This window comes from Peromyscus eremicus, chromosome 15, assembly GCF_949786415.1.
Source record: "Peromyscus eremicus chromosome 15, PerEre_H2_v1, whole genome shotgun sequence".
Classification (NCBI taxonomy): domain Eukaryota; kingdom Metazoa; phylum Chordata; class Mammalia; order Rodentia; family Cricetidae; genus Peromyscus; species Peromyscus eremicus.
Window position 1 is genome coordinate 14,449,936 of NC_081431.1, and position 24,837 is coordinate 14,474,772.

General features: G+C 39.3%; 1 protein-coding gene across 5 annotated transcripts in view; it reads left to right on the forward strand.

Annotated features, from left to right (window-relative positions):
* Wdr26 (WD repeat domain 26) overlaps nt 1-24,211 on the forward strand; it is a 43,838-nt gene extending 19,627 nt beyond the window's left edge. For 2 of the 5 annotated variants that reach the window (XR_009383331.1, XR_009383333.1), the window contains exons 8-15: nt 5,836-5,976; nt 9,138-9,257; nt 11,284-11,429; nt 11,885-11,963; nt 12,885-13,014; nt 15,896-16,081; nt 16,921-17,106; nt 19,638-24,211. Coding sequence is in view for 2 of the 5 variants with exons in the window: in XM_059281104.1 (XP_059137087.1) it covers nt 5,836-5,976; nt 9,138-9,257; nt 11,284-11,429; nt 11,885-11,963; nt 12,885-13,014; nt 15,896-16,081; nt 19,638-19,663 (828 nt within the window). In the remaining 3 variants the exon portion in view is untranslated. The remainder of the gene's footprint in view (nt 1-5,835; nt 5,977-9,137; nt 9,258-11,283; nt 11,430-11,884; nt 11,964-12,884; nt 13,015-15,895; nt 16,082-16,920; nt 17,107-19,637) is intronic. The other 3 variants (XM_059281104.1, XM_059281105.1, XR_009383332.1) reach the window with 2 other exon arrangements.
* The last annotated feature ends 626 nt before the right edge of the window (nt 24,212-24,837 follow it).

Here is a 24,837-nt window from a genome sequence, read left to right on the forward strand (position 1 = left end):
TACAAATTTGAGACAGGTACTTCTTGAATACCTTTCTGTGATATGCTGTAATTGGTGGTAGGAGAGCACAGCATTCCTCCCTCTAAAGAAGAAGCTCTTGGGAGCTGGAGCGGTAGCTCAGCAGTTAAGAGCACTGGGGTTCAGTTGTTAGCACCCACACTCCAGGATCCAGCACCGTCATGTAGACACACATGCAGGCAAAACACCAATGCACACAAAATAAAAATAAATAAATATTTTTTTAATAAAGGGGGAGCTCTTACCTTTTTTGTACCATAATATCTAGTTAGCAATAAATACTGTTAAATACACAAGCCAAAATACATAGCCAGCCTCGTGTGTGTGTGTGTGTGTGTGTGTGTGTGTGTACATGTATATACACACATATATAATACCATATATATGATATACTCATAAATTACACACTAATTAAGGAACCTAATTATATTGAGATGTGGGCTCTCAACCTAGAATGAAAAGGCATAATATATGATACTCCTTTATTAACCCTAAATAATTTTAGTAGCAGATAATGACTGCCAGCATTCTAAATTAGTAAACTTAAATAATATTGTAAGATCTGCAGCATTTACAATATGAAATGAAAATATTTTAAATTTCTCTATTGTTAAGGCATAATACTGAATTTACTGTTACCTAATGTACTACCTAATATTTCTACATACATTGCATCAGTGTAAATGCATTAGTGATAGATTAAGTCACAAATCATTCATTGGCATCTGTGTTAGTCAGGACTTCTGCTGCTGTGAGGAGACACCATGACCACAGCAACTCTTATAAAGGAAAAAAACATTTAATTTGTTTAATAACTAAAATAACATCTAATCTATGTCTTGGTCAGCAGGCAGCAGCAGGTTTCTGTATCCACACTGGAGGTAGCTTGAGGATAGGAGACCTCAAAGCCTGCCCCACAGTAACACACCTCCTCCAACAAGGGCACACCTCTTTTTGGGGCCATTTCCTTTCAAACCATCACCACAGAATCCATTAAGGAAAAGAAATAAGAAGCACGTCTCCTTGGAGTAATTTAGCCAACAATGAGCCCAGATTTGAATTCTCTGCTTGTCTTTCCCCCTGTGTCTCTGTCATTCTTTGTGTGTTGTATGAGTCTGAATCGGCTTGCTTTAATGCTGCTTTGTGAGTGTGTCCTAACAAAGGCATCAACAGTTGTACACAAGGAATGAAGCCACTGACTCCAACTGACTTAGATAACAAACAAAGGCTATCAAGTAATAATATCTATATGTTGTAGTCAACATTTATGGTAGATATTTATTTTATGAGGCCACTTGGATCCTATTTTCAGCAAATGATTATCATAGCATACATGTATGTCTTATTTTGGGTCTGGGAATGGAAGAGTACATAACTTAAAACACTAGCTTAGATTGTGAAGGTTGACTGCATAGTAAATCCAAGGCAGGTAAGTTTGGTTGTTTACATTGCTGTCTTTTGAGACAGGTCTCTCTGTGTAGCCCTGGCTGGCATCACACTCAGATCCACCTGCCTGTGCCTCAGGAGTGCTGGGATTAAAAGGCTTATGCACTATGCCTGGTTACATTGTTCTCTTAAAAGTAGGTTAAACAAACAGGCTGAGTACACTGTAGAATAGCAATCTTAAATCATAAGTGACCTTAAGGTGTATTATTAACTTGGCTATGAGGGCCAGTATTCTAGTCCTTTAGAATGTAAGAGATAGTTTTATAATAATTCATTGCCACAGTATGCTAATAAACTAAGTGCTGTTTTGTTTCTTGCCTACATTCAAGATGGAAGGAATCCAGACGGTGGTGCACACCTTTAATCCCAGCACTGGGGAGGCAGAGGCAGGTGGATCTCTGAGTTTGAGGTCAGCCAAGGCTACACAGAGAAACCTTGTCTCAACAAAACAAAAAATAAAAGATGGAAGGAAATACTGAATTTTAGACAGTGGTTTATTAGAGGTGTACCTTAAATCTTTTGTGTTCCATGGACCTTTTCTTGTAGATGTCAGATTAAAAACTCCCATCAAAGGATAGTATAGGTTAGAAAGGACAATACACTGCAATTAAGTAATATGATTATGTTTATATTCAATAAGTATTATGAGGACATCAAAGAACCTTGTAAGTGGGAGTATTTTGTTAGAGATTTATGGTGTAGCATACATGGAGGCAAGAAAAGGACATTCTGGTAGAAAAGGAGTATGTCTTGACCCCTTCATTCAAATACAAACAGATTTATTTTTAGTGATGGCGAGGAGTCACAAATGACACTCAAAAGCATTTGAGATGAACACATGGCCTTTGAGTTCTAAGGGGTTTGTTACGTTGGTTTTTCTAGCAGCTGTGTGGGAGATACCAACTTTATTTAGCCAGTATAAAATGCCTATTGTGTGTTAATTTTTTTTTTAATCCAGGCAACTAAGCATATAATAAACCCTGATGATTCTGTAATGGACGCTGTGGGAGCTCAGAAGAGATCTTGCTACATCTAGAAAGCTAAGGAAAGTAAGAAAAGATTTTAGGTGAAAGATGAAAGAACTGTTTAGGCAAAACTGGTTAGGAATGGCCTAGGTTCATTCGGGAGAGGAGTGGAAGACCAGCAGGGGACCGATGAAGCAAAGCAGTCGTTGGTGTCTTGCTGCGGGGTTGGACTTGCATGCCAGTGTTTCCCAGGATGCATTTTCTTGAAAATTGGGTGTGCAGAATGTAATTGGTGTTCATTGTCAAGGATTTTTTCTTGGCCATATTCACTTAGGATGCAGGATTAATATTTAGACTCCGGTCTGAAATGTGAAGGATGATTTTCTGATGGCTATACTACAGAGAGTCCCTGAGCCTGGTGAACTCTTGGCACGGTGGTCCTTCCATTATGTCAAATACCGCTTAGAGAAGTTGACTGCTCTTTTGTTTTTTCTTTTTTTGTTTTTTGTTTTGTTTTGGTTTGTTTGTTTGTTTTGTTTGTTTGTTTGTTTGTTTGTTTTTTGAGACAAGGTTTCTCTAACGACCTTAGCTGTCCTGGAGCTCACTCTGTAGCCCAGGCTGGCCTCAAATTCAGAGATTCACCTGCCTCTGCCTCCCAAGTGCTAGGATTAAAGGCGTGTACCACCACTGCCCCAGTGATTATGCTCTTTCTTGAATATGTATTTTTTTTATACCTTTAATTTTTTGTTATTTGTTTTATTGAAACTAGATTCCAGGTTGCCTTAGAATTCATGATCCTTCTGCTCTGCTTCTGTAATGCTGGGATTAATGTCTAGAAAAAAGAATTTAAGGTTTTGTTGTTGTTGTCAATGTGTATGGGTGTTTTGCTAGCATGTGTATGTCTGTGCACCTGGTACCTGTGGAGGCCAGAAGAGGGTGTTGGATCCCATGGAACTGGAGTTAGATGGTTGTGAGCTGCCACATTGGTACTGGGAATTAAATGGGATCCTGTGGAAGAGCAGTATTTTTATGATTTATGGAGTTATTTTTTATTAAGGTATATAAAACAATTGGTTTCTTTTTCTTTTTTTTCCCCTCTCTTTTCTCTCTCTTCCCCCTCTCTCCCTTCCTTCCTCCCTCCTGGAGATTTTTGAGACAGGATCTTGTTGTGTAGCCCAGCCTGGCCTTGAACTTACAGTCTTCTGCTCTAACCTCCCAAGTACTGAAAGAGCAGGCATGTTCAAACATGCTGGATAAAACATTCAGTTTTCTGGATAAGTATTTCTAAAGGAATTTATTGTCAGTTTAGAAGAAAATCTTTGCGTTCATCTGGAGGACCCTTTTGTCGAGTCAAAAAAGACTTACTATTATGCTAGCTGCTTTGACCTTTTATTGACCTGATACTCAATGCCTCTTAGCTCCTCAAAGAGGAGTCAGTAGTTACATTGTTGAATGTTTCATTTTCTCAGGATCTTAGATTGGACTGTACTGTTGTGAAAGATGTGTTTAGTCCTATGAAGAAATAGTGTAGGAAACAGTCCACAGTTAGGTTTCTGGAGCCAGGAGGCTTCAGTTTTGTCAGACTAGTTTGAGACCTGTTTATAGTTTCTTATAGGTCATAACTAGTGGACTCTCTCCATCCTAGGCTTTAAGTTAGTCTCAAGGGCCTGGAGAGAAGCTCAGTGATTAAGAGCACTTCCTGTTCTTGGAGGGCACCAGTTCTGTTCCCAGCCCTAGTATCAGGCCATTCAGGCAACTCCAAGCCGAATGTGACTCAGTTCCAGGGGACTCACCATCTTCTGGCCTTTACAGGCACACACCCCAAACTCCGCCGCCTCACACACACAAACACATAAATAAAAATAATTTTTTTTTTAGTTAGGTTCAGTAAATCTCCAGTCCAATATCTAAAACATATTATTAGATTTTTTTTTTTTCTCTACTCCTTTTCACTTAAGTCAGAAATCTGGAGTTTGCCCTCTACCCCACCCCTAAGTGCTGGGGGATTGGACCTAGGCTAGCTGGAGTTTTAACTTCCTTCTTGCATTTTCATCTCTAAAGTGTCTTCATCTCCTCTCTTTAGTTCTGTCTGACAGGTGGGCTTTTTAACTGCGAGGTTAGCTCGTTCCATGTTTCTTGAGTCTTTTCCTTCTGGTTCATCTTCAGCATTGTTGTTTCCACATATTAGCTGCTCCCTAGACTCGCATGCCTTCCTCTCTGCATGGAATCGGATCGTTACTGGGAAGTGAACATGGCAGGCAGCTCTTGAGTCCTGTCAGTTAGACCTTTGCACTGGAGAGTTCGTCCTTCAGAGCATAGGCTTCAAGTCAGCAAGCCCACATGAAAATCCTTCCCACTGTTAGAGACAAGAGTTTAATCTTCCTAAAACTGCGTTTGCTTCCCTGGATGGAGTATATTGTTGTTAATGATACTGTGTTGATATAACATTATTAATGATAAAAGACTTAATGAGGATTCGATGAATATTCGTAAGTAGTATTGATGTTGGTTTGTTAGTGGAAATATAAATGGTGCAGTCACTTGGAAAAGCTGGGCAGTTTTTTAAAATACTAGACAGCAAATGACCCAGGAATAATTCTGCTGTGTATATATTGACGAGAAAAAAACATGTCTGCGGAAAAGCACATACATGTTCTTAGTCATTTGGTATTCTTAATATTCAAAAAAGTAGAAACCAAATAGACAAAGTATGTTTGTAAAATGGAATATTACTCAATAAAATTAGATACTCTATGGCATGAATGAAGCATAGAGACGTTGAAATGAATGAAATAAGTCAACTACAAGAGACTGTATTATGTTCAATTGCATTTATATGAAATACCCAGAATATACAAATCAAAAACAAAGTAGTGGTTTCTGGGAACTTCAGGAGAGAAATCATTACTAATAGATATGGAATTTCTTTGGGGAGTTGATAAAAACATTACAAAATTAGATAATTTTATAACCTTTCACAATTTTATAACATCTCACAGGTTGTTTCACAAGTCTGTGAATATACTTAAACTGTTGAACTATATACCCTATGAGGATTTATATGGGCTGTCATGTGTTAGTGAAGTTATTCAAATTTTTAAAATAAAAAGAGGTAACTTTTGGTATGCATATCTACTTTCAGTTCCTTTTAAGTTTCCTAAGGGCAAGTCCTGTGACGGTTTCATGTTTCTATCTAGTATGTAATATCCTCTGTATAGTAGGTAATTAGTAAGTGTGGCAAATCTCTATGAAGCAGACTGCCTGAGCTTCATTAAGCTGGATTGGCACAGAAACTTCACAGAGTAAATGAGACCATCAATGTACATCTTTATACTTAAGTTCTTGTGCTAGAAAACGGTAGCTTTTAGGAATGAGAGTTAACCAAGTTGTCTGTTTTGTCTTTCAGGATACACACCTGCTCAAGCTGCTTAAAACATTAGAAGGACATGCGTATGGTGTTTCTTACATTGCATGGAGTCCAGATGACAACTATCTTGTTGCTTGTGGCCCAGATGACTGCTCTGAGCTTTGGCTTTGGAATGTACAAGTGAGCGAGTTCTATCCTGGTTTAAGTCCAGCATAATCTTAACACACATATTTGTTAAAACTTTATTCTTAGGCAGTCGGTGGTAGCACACGCCTTTAATCTCAGCACTTGGAGGCAGAGGCAGGTGGATCTCTGAGATCGAGGCCAGCCTGGTCTACAGAGCTAGTTCCAGAACAGCCAGAGCTACACAGAGAAACTCTTACCTCAGAAAGGAAAAAAAAAAAGAGAACAATGTTATTTTTAGTTTATACAACAGAACCATTTAACCTAAATGACTATAACATGTCTCTTATAAGTTATAGTGCGTGCTTCAAGTGTTTAGAACCCAGATGTTAAGATTTATAAATTTAATTTATTCTGGATAGTAGTTTATTAAAAAGATGGTCAGTATGTTTTGCCTTGTTCAATGGAATTTATACTATTTAGCCTGAAAAAATTTTTAGTTGTTGTGTTTTTTATCATTGTGCGTGAAGCTTAACCTTTCAAGTGATAAAATATCAGTGTTAAATAAAATTTCACATCATGATTGCAAATATACTATTTCTTAACCTACATTTAGTAGTCTGAGCTAGGTTAGTGCAATTAAAGAGTGCTCTCAGAACATACTTTTATTTATATTACTGTTTCTAACTGAAAACTTAAACTTTATGATCCTCTCTTAGACAAACTTGGTATTAGGTTCACTCCATTTTACAGGTTTTTGAATCCCCATATTTAAAATTTAAACTCCCAGTAAAGGAATGATAATCTATGGTTGGAGTATGAAAGTAAAACTTCATAGGATGGGACTTTGAATCCAGTAACTGTTAATAGAAGAGTAAAAATAATATTGCACCAGGCGGCGGTGGCATATGCTTTTAATCCCAGCACTTGGAGGCAGAGCCAGGCGGATCTTTGTGAGTTCGAGGCCAGCCTGGTCTACAGAGCAAGATCCAGGACAGGCACCAAAACTACACAGAGAAGCCGTGGGGGGGGGGGGGGGGCGCGGACTGCGAGCAGGGTGTGATGGCACACACCTTTGATTCCAGCACTTGGAAGGATCTCTGAGTTCAAGGCCACCCTGGTCTGCAGAGCAAGCTCTAGGACAGCTGGCAGTACATTTAAAAAATAATGATAATAATATTCCACAGAGATGAAATACTATGGGTGGCATGAACAGAGTGAACACTGAGATGGGCCTGCAAGTGAAATGCATAGTCCTAATGCTGTGGAGTAAAATTTTCTGACTGCTCATTTACTTCCTTTTTTTACCCCAGTGTTTTTTGTTTGTTTGTTTGTTTTTGTTTTTTTGTTTTGTTTTGTTTTGTTTTTTTGCTGTTTCTTTTTTTCAAGACAAGGTTTCTTTGTGTAACAGCTCTGTCTGCCTTACTAGGGATGTAACACCTAACACTTCTGTGGTCTTTACTCGAGTTAGATTGGGTTTCAGGGCAGTTAACCATGTCTAGGCGTAACTATTACTATGCACTAGTAATAGTTAAGGCCTTTTCCAGAAGGGTTGTCTTTTACAAAGTCCCAGGGTTGTCTTTTACAAAGTCCCAGGGCTATTTCTGTTTTTAGATAGGCTTCTCATCTAATGACCTCGTATACTCACCGTTGTGTGCAGAACAGAAGGAAAACATTGCCACCTCAGAACTTCTGTGCTAATGGCTTTGTTAAAGTTTTTGTGTTTGCATTTCATCTTAGCTGTTCAGGTCTAGTAACCAAAACAGTAATTAAATAGCTGAGAATAGTGAAGAGTTTGGGGAAGGATTTATGTTGCACAAATCTTAATTGGTTTTATAATAAAAATCCACAGCCAGGTATCAGGGTGAAAGCTGAAAGATCAGAGAAGCAGAGCAAGCCACAGCCACCACCTCTTACCTCACCAACTCCTCAGCCTGAAACATCTTATTCCTGTCTCCTCCTGCTTTCTCTGCTCAGCCATATCACTTCCTGTCTCAACCTTCCTAGTGCTGGGATTAAAGGTGTGTGCCACCACTGCCTGGCTCTGTTTCTCTTTTAGACTGTTTCTCGTGTAGCCCAGTGTGGCCTTGAACTCACAGAAATCCAGAAGGATCTCTGCTTCTGCCTCCCAGGCGCTAGGATTAAAGGTGTGTGCCACCACTGCCTGGCCTCTGTGTTTAATCTAGTGGCTTGTTCTGTCCTCTGATCTTCAGGCAAAGTTTATTTGTTCAAATATTACCACAGATTTAGATGTTGAATTGGGTTTTTGTTTGTTCCTCTCATGTAAGGGAGACATCTAGTTTTCTTTTTTGTGCCTCTTGTGCCTTTATTATTTGGCCCCGGGTTCCTAATCAGACCCTTTGTTCTCACTCTTTTAGTCTTACTTTTAAGTACCCATTTCTCACAGGAAAATTATGCCCACAGACAGCGATTACCTCTCAGGTCCTGTTTATAATTCCTGAACAAAATTGAACAAGACTAGATTAAATGGTATGTGTAATGTCTCATAAGTTGAATAACCTAGAACATGTAACGAGGGTGTCTGAGCCTTAAGCACTAAACAAGCTTGATGAGTTGGAAGCACTGTAGAATGCTATGCTAAATAGTACAGAGATTCTTTGTTCTGCTTTTAATTGAAATAGCTATGTATTAGAAAAAGTAGTCTTCTTTCCATCCTCCCTGCTATATTATGAACATTTGAATATGATATTTAGCGTAATTAAAATTGCCCTTAGCGGGTTTTAAGGGCATAGTTTTACTAGCTATTAATCATGTTCTTAAGGAATTGCTAATTGCATTAACTAGTTTTAGGATAAAATTGATAAAGAATTTTGGACTGAGATGGAGGCTCAGAAGGATTTAAGTTTGTAGCTTTGGGCTTTTCATTGTCTTGATTGTGAAAAATTACATTTTAGTTTAATTCTTTTAAGATGAGAAATTTATTAAAATTTATTAAAGCTTATTATATGTGAGCTTTAAATTTTTCTTTGAGTGCTGTAGTCTTGGTTCTGATGAGGCCAGTTGAAATCACCATTTCTCTGATTAGCAGTGGTGGTGCACTAGTAAAATACCCCAGGCACCTTCCATTCTTATGGCTACCTTCTACCTACTTTCTTCTTCCTTCCTCCTCTTCTTCTCCCTCCCTTTCCAGTCTGTCTGTCTTTACGTAGACCCTTAGGAATCTCGAATGTCTTATCCACAGTTTCATTTCCTTACAGACGGGAGAACTAAGAACAAAAATGAGCCAATCTCATGAAGACAGTTTGACCAGTGTAGCCTGGAATCCAGATGGGAAACGCTTCGTGACTGGAGGTCAGCGTGGGCAGTTCTATCAGTGTGTAAGTACTGAATGCCTATTGGAAAGGAAATTGAGTTGTTGAATTCGTTTTAGAATTACAGTTGCCAGGCATGATGGGACACACTTTAAATCACAGCACTTGACCAGTAGAGGCAGGCAGATCTTTGTAAGTTCTACAGGCCAGCCAGGGCTACATGTAAAACCCACTCCCATCTCCAAAATCAATAAATAAGTAAATAAAATTAAGATTCACTTGACACAATATATGAAAACTTATTTACCATCCTCTTAAGTGAATATTTAATAGAATTTTTTGTTACTTCTTTTGTATTTTTAAAACCACTTCAGGTATTCCTGAAAAGTATAAAATTAGCTGGGCATGGTGACTATTATCCCAGCATCTAGGAGGCAGAGGCAGGTGGATCTCTGAGTTCTAGGCCAGTCAGGAGAACATAGTGAGACCCTGTCTCAAAAACAAAGGTACAGCCGGGCGGTGGTGGCGCACGCCTTTAATCCCAGCACTTGGGAGGCAGAGCCAGGCGGATCTCTGTGAGTTCGAGGCCAGCCTGGTCTCCAAAGCGAGTTCCAGGAAAGGCGCAAAGCTACACAGAGAAACCCTGTCTCGAAAAACAAAAAAAAAAAAAAAAAAACAAAGGTACTAATTTATAGGACTGAAAAGTTCAGCGTTTTCTTTTGAGTGCGTTTAGGCCTTTTTAAGAAAAATAGTGCTAGCCAGGCATGGTGGCCCATGCATATAATCCCTGCACTTGGGAGATTGAGGTGGAAAAATTGCCAAGAGTTAAAAAGTAGCCTGGGCTGTAGTGAGTTAGATACAGCCTAGACTATAGAGTGAGCCCCCCGTCTCCAGAAGCAGTGTTGTAGAGCTGAGGATGTAGCTCAGCGTGAACAAGGCCTGATGGCACATACTCTAATTCTAGCACTTGGGAGGTTAGGAACTATGGGATCCTAAGTTCAAGGTCCTCCTTGGCTACATGGTCAGCTTGGAGTATAGGAGACGCTGTGTGAAATGACAGCAAACGCACAGGAATGCTGAATTTCATGAATGGACAGAGTGGAAATGTTTGAGAACTGAAAGTAAGAAATGCTGGGGCTGAAGGGATGGCGCAGCAGTTGAGCATGCTGTGCTATTACAAGGTCCCATGTTGGGTGGCTCACAACCACTTCTCACTGCTGTCAGAGGATCTGAGGCCCTCTTCTGGCTTCTGTGGGTAACTACACACGTGCACATACCCTCACACATACCAATATAATTTTTAAAAAAGTGATGGGTGCTGACAGAATTTTTCAGTCATTTCAAGGAACTTATGGTCACCAGCTGCTGTGTTGATTGAGATTTGGATGTTGTTTCTGAGTCAGGGTCACCATGTAGCACTGGCTACCCTAGCACTCCCTGTATAGACCAGATGAACCCCAGGCTCACAAAGATCCTCCTGCATGTGCCTGCAGAGTGCTGGGATTAAAGGCGTGTACCACCACACCTGGCAATTATAACTTATTTGATTCAACCAAGGTAAACTGTCCTGTGACATACAAATGCAGTGTCCTTATGCTTTGTCTAGGTTCCACATGTCACACGTACCACTGTCTCACGTGGTTCCAGTAGGTGTTTTCAGATTCAGTTAGGTGTTTATTTAGATAAACTGTCTGTAGTTGACCTTTGTGGAATAAAACAGATCTTAATAGGCTATACCACAGGCTTCATTTCTTCTGGGTAGGTCATTTAACATACTTCCAGGGCAGCTCACTGGCAATCCAATATCTCCTTGGGTAGCTATTGCAAGTTGCCACTTTCTAGTAAAATGAAGCTTCTAGAATTCATTGCTTATTCTAGCAGGGTATAAGCTATTAATTCCTAGTTCTCTTCTTTTCGTATCACAGCTTTGCATGTCAGAGTGCAGTGTTTACAGACCTGTGGTCGAACTCTCCTAAGTTAAAATACTTGTAGAGTAGTTTGGCTAGGAAAAAAACAAAGCTATTTTCATGAGGCATTGCCAAGCATTTACATCAGGCTTGTTTTTTTTTTTTTGTTTTGTTTCCCTGCTTAGGACCTGGATGGAAATCTTTTGGACTCCTGGGAGGGGGTGCGAGTGCAATGCCTATGGTGCTTGAGTGATGGGAAGACTGTGCTGGCTTCTGACACACACCAGAGGATCCGGGGCTACAACTTTGAGGACCTTACAGATAGGAACATGTAACTATTATTTTGCTTCCAGTAGAAATGATCTAATTTAGCAGGGTGCAGTGTCGCATGCCTTTAATTCCAGCACATGGGAGGCAGAGGCCAGCCAATCTGTGAGTTCAAGGCCAGCCTGGTCTACAAAAAGAGTTCCAGGACAGCCAGGGCTGCACAGAGAAACTCTGTCTTGAATCCTACCCGTGTCCCCCCCCCCCCCCCCCCGAAAAAAAAGGAAATGATCTAATTTATACCAAAATATGTATACAGTTGGGCTTTTCCAGAAAAGCAGTTTTATTTGTTTTATGTTTTGTGGTGATTTGAGTTGGTGTTCAGGGGGTATTTGTTAACTCATTCTGATAGACATATATAAGGCAAAAATGTCATTTAAGCTGTAATAGTTTATAGTCTATCATAATTTGAAGTTCTTGACTCTTTGTTTGCTGTTCCTGACAAATTATTTCTGATTACAGAGTACAAGAAGATCATCCTATTATGTCATTTACTATTTCAAAAAATGGCCGATTAGCTTTGTTAAATGTAGCAACTCAGGTATGTTGTTTGTTTGTTTGTTTGTTTTACAGCTTTCAGAAAAATTCAGCTTTGTGAAAATTATTAAATCTAGCTATTAAATATCTGTGTTTAGTGCTTAAGTGTGTAGGGATCAGCTACAAGTTTATTGAAGTACTGGTGTTTTGCACAAATAGAAAATAAGAATGCTCCAGTGGACAAAGGAATATTCACAAATTACTGTTAAAGATTCTTTTGAGACTGGGTGTGGCAGCCCACACTTTTAATCCCAGCACTCAGGAGGTGTAAATGGGCAATCTCTCTGAATTTAAAAGCAGTTCCAAGCCATTGGGCTAGATCAGCAGGTCTCAACCTGTGGATCAAGACCATTTTGGGGTTGAACAATCCTTCACAGGATTGGCTTGTTAGATATCCTGCCTATCAGATTTTACATTACAATTCATAACAGTCACAAAATTACAGTCATGAAGTAGCAACAAAAATAATTTTGCGGTTGGGGGTCCCCACAGCATGAGGAACTGTGTTAAAGGTCACAGCATTAGGAAGGTGGGCTAGATTGTCTTTTAAAAACTAAAACAAAAAACCTACTAAGCTTATTGATGTCATACATGCCTATACTCTAAAAAACTTGGGAGGGTGGGGCATAGTGCCAGACACTTTCAGTCCCAGCACTCAGGAGGCAGAGGCAGGTGGATCTCTGAATTCGAGGCCAGCCCGGTCTACAGCGTAAGTTCTAGAACAGCCAGCCAGGGCTACACAGAGAAAACCTGTCTTCAAAAAAAAAAAAGAAAGAAAAGGGACTTGTGAGGGTCTATCAGCTCCAAGCTAGCCTGGAGTACACAATGAGATTGTCTTTTTTTTAAAAAAAAGGTCATAGAGGGAAAGCCCTATCCAAAAAAACAATAACAACAAAAACTTCTTTTTCTTTCTTTTTGCCTGCAGGGAGTTCATTTATGGGACTTGCAAGACAGAGTTTTAGTAAGGAAATATCAAGGTGTCACACAAGGGTTTTATACAATTCATTCATGTTTTGGAGGCCATAATGAAGACTTCATCGCTAGTGGCAGTGAAGGTAAGATGTCTGTCATTGCTGGTTCGCCTGGACAGGTTCATTTAAAGTGTCTGTCACTGCTGGTTCACCAGGACAGGTTCATTTAAAGTGTCTGCCACTGCTGGTTCACCAGGACAGGTTCATTTAAAGTGTCTGCCACTGCTGGTTCACCAGGACAGGTTCATTTAAAGGGCTATAATACTCTTTATCAGGGTAGCTTATTTTTCAGGAAGCCTAAGATAGGAGATTAAATTTCTTAGTAGTTTATCCCATATATTCTTAATGTTACCTTTTGGGGAATGGCTTGAATCCTTGGTGTTTGGTTTTGGTTTTGATTGCTTGTTCATTTTCCTTTGTGGTGTTGGGGATAGATCCCAGGGGCCTCAGGCCGCTAGTGTTCTATGGTTGAGCCCCTTCTTACTGTTTCAGATCAGTGCAACCTGTCCTAATAATCATGTGTTAGAAGTATGTTTGATGTTCGGATCAAATCAAAATTTACTTAAGTCATTATACCTTTATAGACTTGTTTTTTCATGGGACTGATAGTTTTTAAAGGTTGGTAAAAGTCGGGCTTGCTGGTCATAGTGGCACATGCCTTTAATCCTAGCACTGGGAGGTGGAGGCAGAGACAAGTGGATTTCTGTGAGTTCGAGGCCAGCCTGGTCTACATAGTTCCAGGACAGCCAGGACTGTGTAGAAAGAACCTGTCTCCAAAACCAAAAGTTGGGATTAATTATTATGATTTATCTGTGTTTTAACACAGTCATTATTTCTACTAAGACTATGGGAAAAGTTGAGTTTGATTATTTTTCTTAAAGATAGTGAGTATGTATGTCTAAGTACCACTTTTATGCCTGGTAGTTGTTAATGGTTTCAGGAAAGCTCAAATTCACACACCTGTCCCTTCTACTAAACTTGGTGTGTAGGTGAAAAACATCTGTATTTAAACATGTGCCTGAACAGTAGAGAAATTAGTTTTTCATTATTCCAAGTTATATAGAAAGGTTCTAAAAATGTTTTGAACTCCAGCTATATATAGAAATTTCCCAGGATGACCACAGTAATTATTCTACTATTAATTTTTAAGTACTATATTTCAGAATCCCACTAAATACCCTAAAATATATAGGAAAACTAGGGATTTGAGATTGTGGTAGCTCAGTTGGTATTGTGCTTGTCAGCGCACACCCAGTCCTGGGTTCAGTCCCTCACACATAAACCATACATGGTGGCTCACACCTGTAATCACAGCACTAGGTACAGGGAGGAGGATCAGAAAGTTCAGGATCATCCTTTGCTACATAGTGAGTCTGAGACTGCTTGGGCTACAGACTGTCTTTACATAGGCAGTTGATTTGCCAGACAGATAGCACATAGAACATAGTCAGCATAAACCATATCATTTTGACTTTGATGGCTGCAGATCCTAGTTTTGCTACCTTAGCAGCAAATACCTCGTTGAACATGTGTACATATGAACCAGAATTCACAGAAATCTGCCCACCCCACCCCCCCAAGTTCTGGAATCAAAGGTGTGTATCATCTTCCCACTTTTCAAACCTGTGCTCTTTGACTGAAATACAACTAATCACCAGGTGTGGTGGTCCATGCCCTTAGTTCTACCACTTGAAACATAGAGGCAGCACACCCACTCACAGATTTCCACATTGACCCATTATTTAACCAATAGATTGTCATAATAAAGAACTGATTTATCCTGGGGTTCTGTTGTCAGTTTAGAAGTATCATCTACTAATTAGCTTATTCCCAAGCTGTAGTGGATTTGATTTTTTTATGGTCACTTATGATCATCTTCTAGAAGCTCTACAGAAGGTACTCAATATGAGGTGGTTGCAGTAATCCCTAAGCAGAGCCACAGTTAAGAGGTCTACCTGCACTGTAGACCTTAGAGGGGCTTAACCTCTCCCTACTTCAGGTACCGTCTCTACAGTGTAGGGGAAGCACAGTACCCACTTCATCAATTACATGCAGAGTACTTTGTAAGCTTCCCATAAAGGTTTTACTCTCCTTGTGGTTTTTCAGTTTGGATACCTTGTTTCTCTCATCTCTACAGAATGCAGCAGCATCTCTGTTCTGGACTAGTTTATGGTCAAATACCTTCATTGTAATTGGAGTTTTTCTGTTAAAAAAAATGGGCTGGAGAGATGGCTCAGAGGTTAAGAGCACTGACTGCTCTTCCAGAGGTCCTGAGTTCGATTCCCAGCACCCACATGGTGGCTCACAACCATCTGTAATGAGATCTGGCTCCCTCTTCTGTATATATAATAAATAAATAAATCTTTAAAAAAAAAAAAAAAAAGAGCCGGTTGTGGTGGCGCACGCCGGTAGGATTTGCTGAAGGAGGCGGAGGCAGGAGGATCACGAGTTCGAGGCCAGCCTGGGCTACACATTTAAAAAAAAAAAAAAAAAAGAGCAACAAGTGCTCTTAATCTCTGAAAAAAAATGTTTTATGTGTATGTCTGTGTGCACACATAAATGTGAATGCAGAGTTCAGAAGAGGATGCCTACGGTCCTGAGCCACCCTACATAGGTTCTTGGGAACTGAACTCTGAACTCTGGTCCTCTACAAGAGCAATAAGCACTCTTAACTGCTGAGCCATCTTGCCACAGATTGCGATTATTCATTAGTCACATATGGACAGACTATTGCAAGTTGTTTTTGTGCCTTCAGAGCTATTTACTTTGAACAGAGAAAAAAAATTATAATGTATTAACATGGCTTTTCACAAAATTAATTTATTAAACTATTTTTTATTTTTCTTTCCCTTCAAGTTATAATATTGAAGAATCGTGTTGTGTGTGTAGTAAATGGTAATTTAGGGTCAGTGATTTTGTTAGTAACACAGCTTTCTACCATTTCTCTGAACTGCTCTACATTTAGATCACAAGGTTTACATCTGGCACAAACGAAGTGAGCTGCCGATTGCGGAGCTGACAGGGCACACGCGCACAGTAAATTGTGTTAGCTGGAACCCACAGATTCCATCTATGATGGCCAGTGCCTCTGATGACGGCACTGTTAGAATATGGGGACCAGCACCTTTCATAGACCACCAGAATATTGAAGGTAAGTCCTGCACAGTCCTTGTTTTCTCCAGGTGAAACATTGCTCTGAGTTAGAATACTTTTAAATAGCAATTTAAATGTGGAATATGACTTTTTTATTTCACCTATTTCACTTTACGGAAAATCTTAGAACTCTAAGATTAGGTTTTATTTGTTGTTTTTGAAGAGGCAATGAAGGAAATAAGCTAGAGTGTGCCACCTCATTTACATCAGGTTACCAATAATACTTTAAAATTTGGGGGTTAAGTGTGAGGTAAGTGCTTGCCCCATAAGTGAGAAGACTTGAGTTTGGATCCCAGAACCCATGTAATGCCGGTGTACATGATGTGAGTCTGTAATCTCTTTGTTCTCACGGAACATGGGAGGTGGACACATAGGAGGATTCCCAGAAGCTGTCAGGCCAGCTAGGCAGACATGTGCAGCGGAGAACAGGAGAGATTTTTTCCTCTCAGTGGAAGGCAAAACTGACACCAGGGTTGTCCTCTGACCTCCACACATCTTGCACTTTGCAGGCATGCACTTGCATGCACATACATACAAATTTTATTAAAATGTTGTTTTCTCATGCTATGTAAATGTGATATTACATGAAACATTTTATATACATGAGAACTAACCAATGTATAAAATTTGAGAAACTTTCATTTTAATGAGCATCATTTTGGGGTTTTCCTAATATGTTAGCACTGTATAGCATACTAACATTAACTATGACGAGAGAAAGAGGAAGGAACTAAATTTCCTATGCTGCCTATGTGCCAAGTAGCATGCTCAGAGTATATTTGCTCTCACATGTGTTCATGGTCTTGTAAGAGAAACATTTTTATTTTCATTTTATAGGGAAGGAACCAAAATATGGCAGACCCCCGTTAACTTGTTGAATGCTGCCATTTCGGCAAGTCTAGGTCTGGAAAGTTTTCCCACCACCTTGATACTTGAAGATGAAGAAAGTCATAAAGCTAACAGATGAGGACAAATTCTTGATTAAATATAATAGTACTAGAGAGAAGTAATAAGAAATTTTATGTAAATATCTTTTTTTTTTTTTCCTCAAAGAGAACAAGTAAAAATGTCTCGTTTAGAAGGAAATAACTTACTTACAGATTGTTTTGTTCAGTATGTCCCACCGAAGTGGTTGGTGTTTTTGTTTTGTTTTTCTCATGTGTGTGCCTGTGTGCCCGTGCTACCTGATGTGCATGCTGGGAACAGAATGACAATCCTCTGCAAGAGCTGCAAGTGCTTTTAACTGCTAAAGCTGTCTGTCGTCCAACTTCCCACTAAGTGATTTAGTAAGAAACACATGGAACGATTTCAACTAAAGAGTTTCCTTGGAGGGAAGTTAGCTATTGTTTTTAAAACACAGGGATGAGACCAGGCAGTGGTGGTGCAGGCCTTTAATCCCAGGACTCAGGAGGCAGAGGCAGACAGATCTCTGAGTTCGAGGCTAGCCTGGTCGACAGAGTGAATTCCAGGACTACACAGAAAAACCCTGTCTCGAAAAACAAAACAAAACAGAGCAAAACACAGAGATGAGAATTAAAAACTGTTAGAACTACTGCATCAAGTTGCATGGGACCTTGGAGGCCTTTTCTGTTGGTTTTTACTATCTGATACTCCTGGGAAATCAACCAAGACTTTTAGTTGTCCTAAGTTTCAAGGCCCAGTTTCTAAGATATGGTCTTTGGAGATCTGCATCTGTAATTATCTGTACTTTTATACTTTATTAGTCATTCAGAATGTGATTGGAAGAAGTAGGATAGGACTGGTCCTTACGTAGCAGCTTCATCTCATAAGGGGTACTGTCTTGCAGCACAATGGGCTAAGAGTTGCACTTTGTACTTTGTGACTTTGGTGAATGTGAGTCACTTCAGTGGGTATGCTGAATACTGGCTCACTTGCAAGATCAGGCCCAATTCAGCAGCGTCCATTATTCTACACCAACATAAGGCTGACCCTACAAATACAGTCATTCTCATTTCAAATAAAAGAACTACTTTTTGAGGATATCCTTTGGAGTCTTCCCACACATACAATGAAAACATTATTTTTTTAAATAAATTGTACCTGCTTAGAATAGGAATTTGAACATGTAAGTGGATTAAAGATAATGTTCAAAAACTGTAGCATAAAGTTACATATGTCATTTAAATACTTAATTCAAAACTTTATACATATAAAAAGGTTCTTTATGTACATTTATTGTATGCAGGAGGGTGGTGGATACACATGCTATGTTGAAGTCAGTGGACAGCTTGCTGGAGTTGGTCTCTTTCCCCCATGTGGGTTCTGTTGAACTCAGGTCTTCAAGCCTAGCAGCAAGTCTTTTGCCCATGGTGCCATCTTATTTGCCCAACAAATGTATCTTTATGTGTTACGGTGTTTTGCCTGAATATGAATCTATACCACATGTGTGGTGCCCACAGAGGCCAGAAGAGACCATCTGATTCCCTGGGACTGGAGTTAGAATCTTTTTTTAAAACCCACCATGTATGATCTGGGAATCGAACCAGGGTCCTCTGTAAGGACAGCCATTGTTTTTTTAATGCTGAGCTATCACTCTAGCTCCTGGCTTAACAATTTATTTTGAAGAGAAGTTGCTGATCTTTTGTAACGAGTTGCAAGACTGATTGCCTTAGTAACTTTCTGGTTTTTGTGTGGTGGGGGTTATAAAATGGAATAGGATTAAGTATTTATACATGCTATATAAGGTGCATGAACCTTGAAAACAGTATGCTAAATGAAATATATCAGAAACAAAACATACAGACACACCATATGCTGTGATTACATTTTATATTGAATTGGTCTAAAAATAGGCCAGTCCACCGAGACCAGAGGAGTAGTTTTTTTTTATGAGGGTATACGTGATTGCTGAGATGGTGAAGTTGGTCTAAAACTGTGTGCTGATGTTGTACAAGCTGTCAGTATACTAAAACTAGTAAGTATTTTAAATGAGTGTGTGTTCATCGTATGTGAACTCTATCTCACTAAAGGTCATATATACACTTCTCCCAAAAGGAGCTGGGTGAGGCTGTAGACCTCAAGCTTCGGCAGCTGAATGGATTAAATACATAGTTGAGGGTGCAGCGCTGCCTTGTATTACCAGAGTGTTCTTTTGTCTTTCTTATTATAAACTAACAAAGATTTTCTTATTCTAATTATCTATTTCAAGGTTAATTTTAAAAATAGGGAATTCTGTCAGTCATGATTATGCATGTCTTTAATCCCAGCCCTCTGGAGGCAGAGGCAGGTAGATCTCTGAGTTCATGGCCGGCCAGAGCTACACAGTGAGACCCTGTCTCATTGCTGCCCCCACCCAAAGTAACATAAAATTAGGAAATTCTAATATAATTATTCATTTCTTTTCCTACATTAATAATAATAATGAGGTTACATTATAAAAATATAACCTAAAAAGTTAAGGACTATGAAAATATCAAGAATTTGTTTATTGTTACTTATTCTGCTGTTATGTCCTAATGCAAATTTTGAAACTTTCTAACATATCTTTTCTTTTTTTCTTTTTCTCTGCACATTTTCGTCTTGGCGTCATTCAGAGGAATGCAGTAGCATGGATAGTTGATGGCGAATTGGAGCAGACGACTTCTGTTTAACTTAAAATTAGTCGTATTTTAATGGCTTGGGATTTGGTGCAAACAAACATGATTGATAGCTGGACAGACATGCTCGTCATGAAAAAAGAACCATTTCTGAAGCCCGATTGGGGCCAAACCTTTCCACCTTGCTTCATAGTAACCAGTTGATGAAGCACGTCGTTAGAACGTTGTTGGACACCATGTTGAATATTCCCCATCGGTTGTGAAGAACTGTACTGCATTCAGGCTTACCCATTGAACTCAGTATATATATTTTTTCCCTCCTGCCTTTTGTCTGGTGGGATACCATTCTTGTTGCTCTTCTGTGTAATGAAGTTCAAATGCTTGTTTGGAAACTTTATTTAACAGTTTAGAAGGCTTGATAGGAAGAGTTCATTAGTCTGAAGAGTATACATTGGACAGGAAAGAATTTTCCTTTTGTTTCTCCAAATCTTTCCGCCTTATTTAGCTTGAGATCTTTGCAGCTTGGTTCATGGATTCTAGCCTTGCCCGTTGCGCAGTATATACTGATCAGATGATAAACCAGTGAACTATGTCAAAAGCACTCTCAATATTACATTTGACAAAAAGTTTTGTACTTTTCACATAGCTTGTTGCCCCGTAAAAGGGTTAACAGCACAATTTTTTAAAAATAAATTAAGAAGTATTTATAGGATTAAAGTGACTTCATTTGTATACATTTGGAATCTAAACCAGCTTAAAAACAGTTTCCTCTGTGACTCAGATATGCAGTGTAACTGATGCTCTTCTGGGGTACCACCTGAGACATGGCATGGTCAGAAACAGTGCTCAGAAGGACATGGCACAGGAAAGCCAGAGAGATACTCTGAAGGTTCCCCCTTTTTATTTTATTCCCGAAGGGACATCAGTACCTGATGTTGAAGAAATTCAAGATTCAAAAGGAGAATTTTATAAATACACAAACATGAAAAATCAGCTGTCAGTCTAGGTTTTCACGAAAGTTTGTTCCAAGTTCTTCTGGACTTGGTGCGATCTAGTAAAGTAGAGATCAGAAGATAGACCCACTTGGGGAATTTATAGTGTCGTTGAGACTTAGAATTCAGCAGGTTACAAACATACGTCAACTGGGATTCAAACCTCAGTCATTTCTCCTAATTGCCCTTAATGCCCAACATATAGGGACACTGGAATTTAACAAAGATTCCTTCTCAACTTCTCAGATGTTGCCATACTGAACCTCATTCAAACTGGTGCTGTGGACAGTCTCTCCCTCTCCTCCCCCTTAGTTTAAGGGATGGTTTCCTTTATGGAAAAAGGCTCTCATTTTGAAGACTCCATCTAATGTCTGATGTTCATGGTGTTTTTAAACCCCATAGCTGCTGGGTCTAACAGTCTCTCTTGAAATTCCCTGTTTTTCAGTAGATATGATCAGGGTGACCACAGCTATTGGAAAGAGAAGTGGAATTACTCCCAAAGATCCTGGTGAAGAAAAAAAAATCCTGTATCAAGTTGCCCTTGAGGCCAAGCCAAATCCATAGCATTCTCACCATGATCACACCCTTCACGGCCCTAAGAGGAGAGAGGCTTGGAGTGTAGGGCACATAGGAGGGGTAGAAGCAGGGAGGGAAAGTCGGGAAAAGGAAGAAGAAAACACATTCGGCCTTAAAGTAAGAGTTCCTTCTCCCAAAGCTCATAGTGAGGAAATGAGAGGTTGTAGTCAGCGATGATTTTATCAAATGAGTGTGTAAAAAGATTACATCAAGCTTCATTTTGCAGAGACCACCACTTTAGAAAATCAGAGAAAGCCTGTTTTGATACTTCTAAGTTAAAATAATATGTTACCGTTTATCTGGTACTTCATTTCTTTACTAAATTACTTTTCACTTTAAGCTTGAATAAAAATTTTCATTTGTAACTGTATATAATTAAGTGGCAACTCCTCTTTACCTCAGTGCAGTTCAAACCGTATTTTGATTGATATACCCTGACGCCATTAACACATACACCCAGTCTCTACAGTAACAGTCACTAACAAAATGTGGGCATAGAACTCCACGGCTGTTTACAGGTGTGGTTACATTGTACTATATGGTACATGTGTAATGTTCCTGAAATTTGTGCCCACTGGGCAGTTGACACTCAGATTCTACCAGTATACCAAGCCACACCTAGATCCAAGTTTTCATAGTGCCTATGAAGTACAGTTAAAAATACTTAGAAGTAAAAACGTGGACTAAAAGTGAGGCACATTTTAAAGTGGAGTTACAACTATGCAAAGGTGTTCATAGCAGCTAGGTGAGTGGTTTCCAGGTCTGTCCTAACTGGCAGCTTCCTCTATATACTGGTACTTCACTGTGCCAATTTGCCGGAAGCATCTGTTTCATAGATTTACCATGAAGTGAGTGTGTTAGAAAGGTGGGAAAGAGGGTGAAGAAACCTAGCTTTTATGATGGAAGAACCTGGTGGCAGGATTTTTCTAACCTATAGCTAGTAACTGAAAATTTCTGACAATGTGATAAACATAAAGGCTTAAGAGGGAAAATTCTGTCAAGCCAGCCACAAGATACTAACCAATGTATAAACTGAAAAGTACCAATACTTTTTGCACATAGATCAAAATAGTGGAGAATTTTGGCTCCAAAAATCAGGTTAGTAGGCTCAATTCCGTGTGCTTAAAAATGATGTTGTTGTTGATGCATTGATTAAGGGCTAGAGCAAGAATGAAATTAAATGTCTTTTTCCTCTAAATAACTGGTTATTAGTGGTAAAGTGTTGGATTTGGGGATCACTGAGGTTGGTGTGTGGGGGGTGAGAAAAGGAGTTAGAGTGGGAGTTAGTTGGGGGAGATGGCAAAGCTTTGGATTTGGGTTTTGTATTTTGTTAGTATTCATGCCAGCAGTATTTGCTGCTCTCGCTGGCCAGATAAGTGCATTCTAGTAATCCAGGTAAGTAGTTGAAAACAGGAAGTTTTATTTGCAAATATCCCCATATATTGGCCATTTTCTTGGGTGGGAGAACAAGAAAGGAATTCTCTGACTATAAGTAATGAAAACCACCTGCTAGACGAACCAAGAGCAATCTCCTTAGTCTGAGAAGACAAGCAGGAATTGAGCAAGATTAGTGGTTAGGAGTGTTCTGCCTTGACTGGCATTCTATGGCATTAATAGAAAATTCTTCTTCCCACCCCTCCCCGCCTTGAAATCTTTTTTAGGACGTTGGTTCCTGCAAACAAGAACTGACCCTCTGCCTCCCAGTGGGTAAATGTGTCGCACATCTCTTGAAAGGGAACATATCCTTGTCATTTACTTTACAGCAGAAGAATGGGGAGGAAAGAAGATAATTTGTCTTAATATCCTTTGTGTCCCATTTTTTAAAAATACTTTTTTACCTAGTAATTTTACTTTAATGTCTCAGACTTAAGCAACTCTCCCTTTGTTTGCTGGCCAAAGCATTACCTCCATTTCCAAACCCATACCTGATTTCACTTCAACCGCTAACTTGAAAGAGGTGAATTGCATTTACACTTAGACACTTTCTAGAAACAGGGTGGACTTAATCTAATGTTGCAGTGTTGAGCTATTGTTACAGTAGCTGCCCTAGAATTGCAAACACAAGCTGTAAACCCATCCCTATCTACTGGATCCAGATGTCCTGGATTTAATGAAGTTAGTCGTATAAGATTTTGTGTGCTTGAGAAAGGAAGAACTTGATTCATAAAATATCCTAGAAACAACTTCTAGGTTGTCATTTTTACTGAAAGTCTTGTGCACATGTAAAGTGCCCTCTCTTGAGTTTAAGACTTGGTTAATACTTGTCTATTTTTATAAGAATGAAATTAATTGTGTCCCATCTTTGACTTAGACATTTACATTATCAGGATCAATATGGTAGAATTAAATCATAACATTTTTGGCTCAGAGGGGGGGATGTTATTGGCCTCTTGATAGTGAGAGTGTGTGTGTGTGTGTGTGTGTGTGTGTGTGTGTGTGTGTGTGTGTGTGTGTGTTTTGAGGGGAGTAGATCACAAAAGCATGTATGTGCTTACAAACCAAGCTGTAGAGATCACAAAGAATTTGGGTGTTGCTCTGGAGATTTCTGAGCTATGGAGAGTGATACGGCCTTGTGCGATGTAGCTCACACAGCTGTTGGTGTGGAGTAATAGTTAACTATGAACTGATAGATGTTTCCAGAGGATTGTGTTCTTAAACTTTGGGGTTTGCTTTTTTAACTGCCTCTCAAGATTATATTTAGTAGTTTAAATTTCTTTGTTTTATTATTTCATTAAAGTATAAAAACTTCAGGTCTCATATTTATTTTCACTTGTTCTACTAATTATTTACAAGACACCTTTTGGTTGACATTTATTTTATAAATGTGTGGTATATTAAATGTCTTTAAATTTTTTTGTTTGGTTGAAATTACAGTAACTTTGATTTGCTTTACTTGGATTTTTAAATTTTATTTTAATTACACCTTTTCCATGTCAGTGCACAGCACTTGCCCAGTCCTTTGTATTCCCTTCTCTCAATTCAATAAACAGAATGAGTAATTAATTCTTGTTGTATTATATCTCAAATGACTAATTTGCTGAACTGGTGGCCATATCTTGACCTGAGTTTGTGAATGGAGCCTAAGGAAAGCCTAAATGTCCTTGAAGGAGGCTATTGTGCAGCCAGTCATGGATAAGGGTAGATTCCAGAACCTGTACTTAAATAGAAGTGCGTGTGAGACTCAACCTGGGGAGGCATGGGTTGATTTCCAAACCAATTTTCAGATTTCTCATTAGAGGGAAAAGCCATCAAGATAGTGGTTGTTGCCAAGCCTAATGACCCAAGTTCGAGTCCTAGGACCTACATGAACAGAGAACCAGCTCCTGCAACAACCTCCCTCCTGCCCAGAAATAATAATAAGTTAAAGGAGAAAATCTGTGTGTGCGTGCATGCATGCGCATCCTCGCCCTCTGAAGCTAGAGAGGGTGTAGGATCCCTGGAGATGGAGCTACAGGAATGTGAAGCATCAGAAACTGATGGTGGGACTCAGCAGGTGCTCTTAACTGCGGAGCCATCTTTCCAGTCCCAGAGAATTTTTTGTTAATATAATTACATGGTATCAGCCTGCCACCTATCCAGTGATTGGTGTTTGACCAACACAAGACCAAGCTGTATTACTCCCCAGTGAT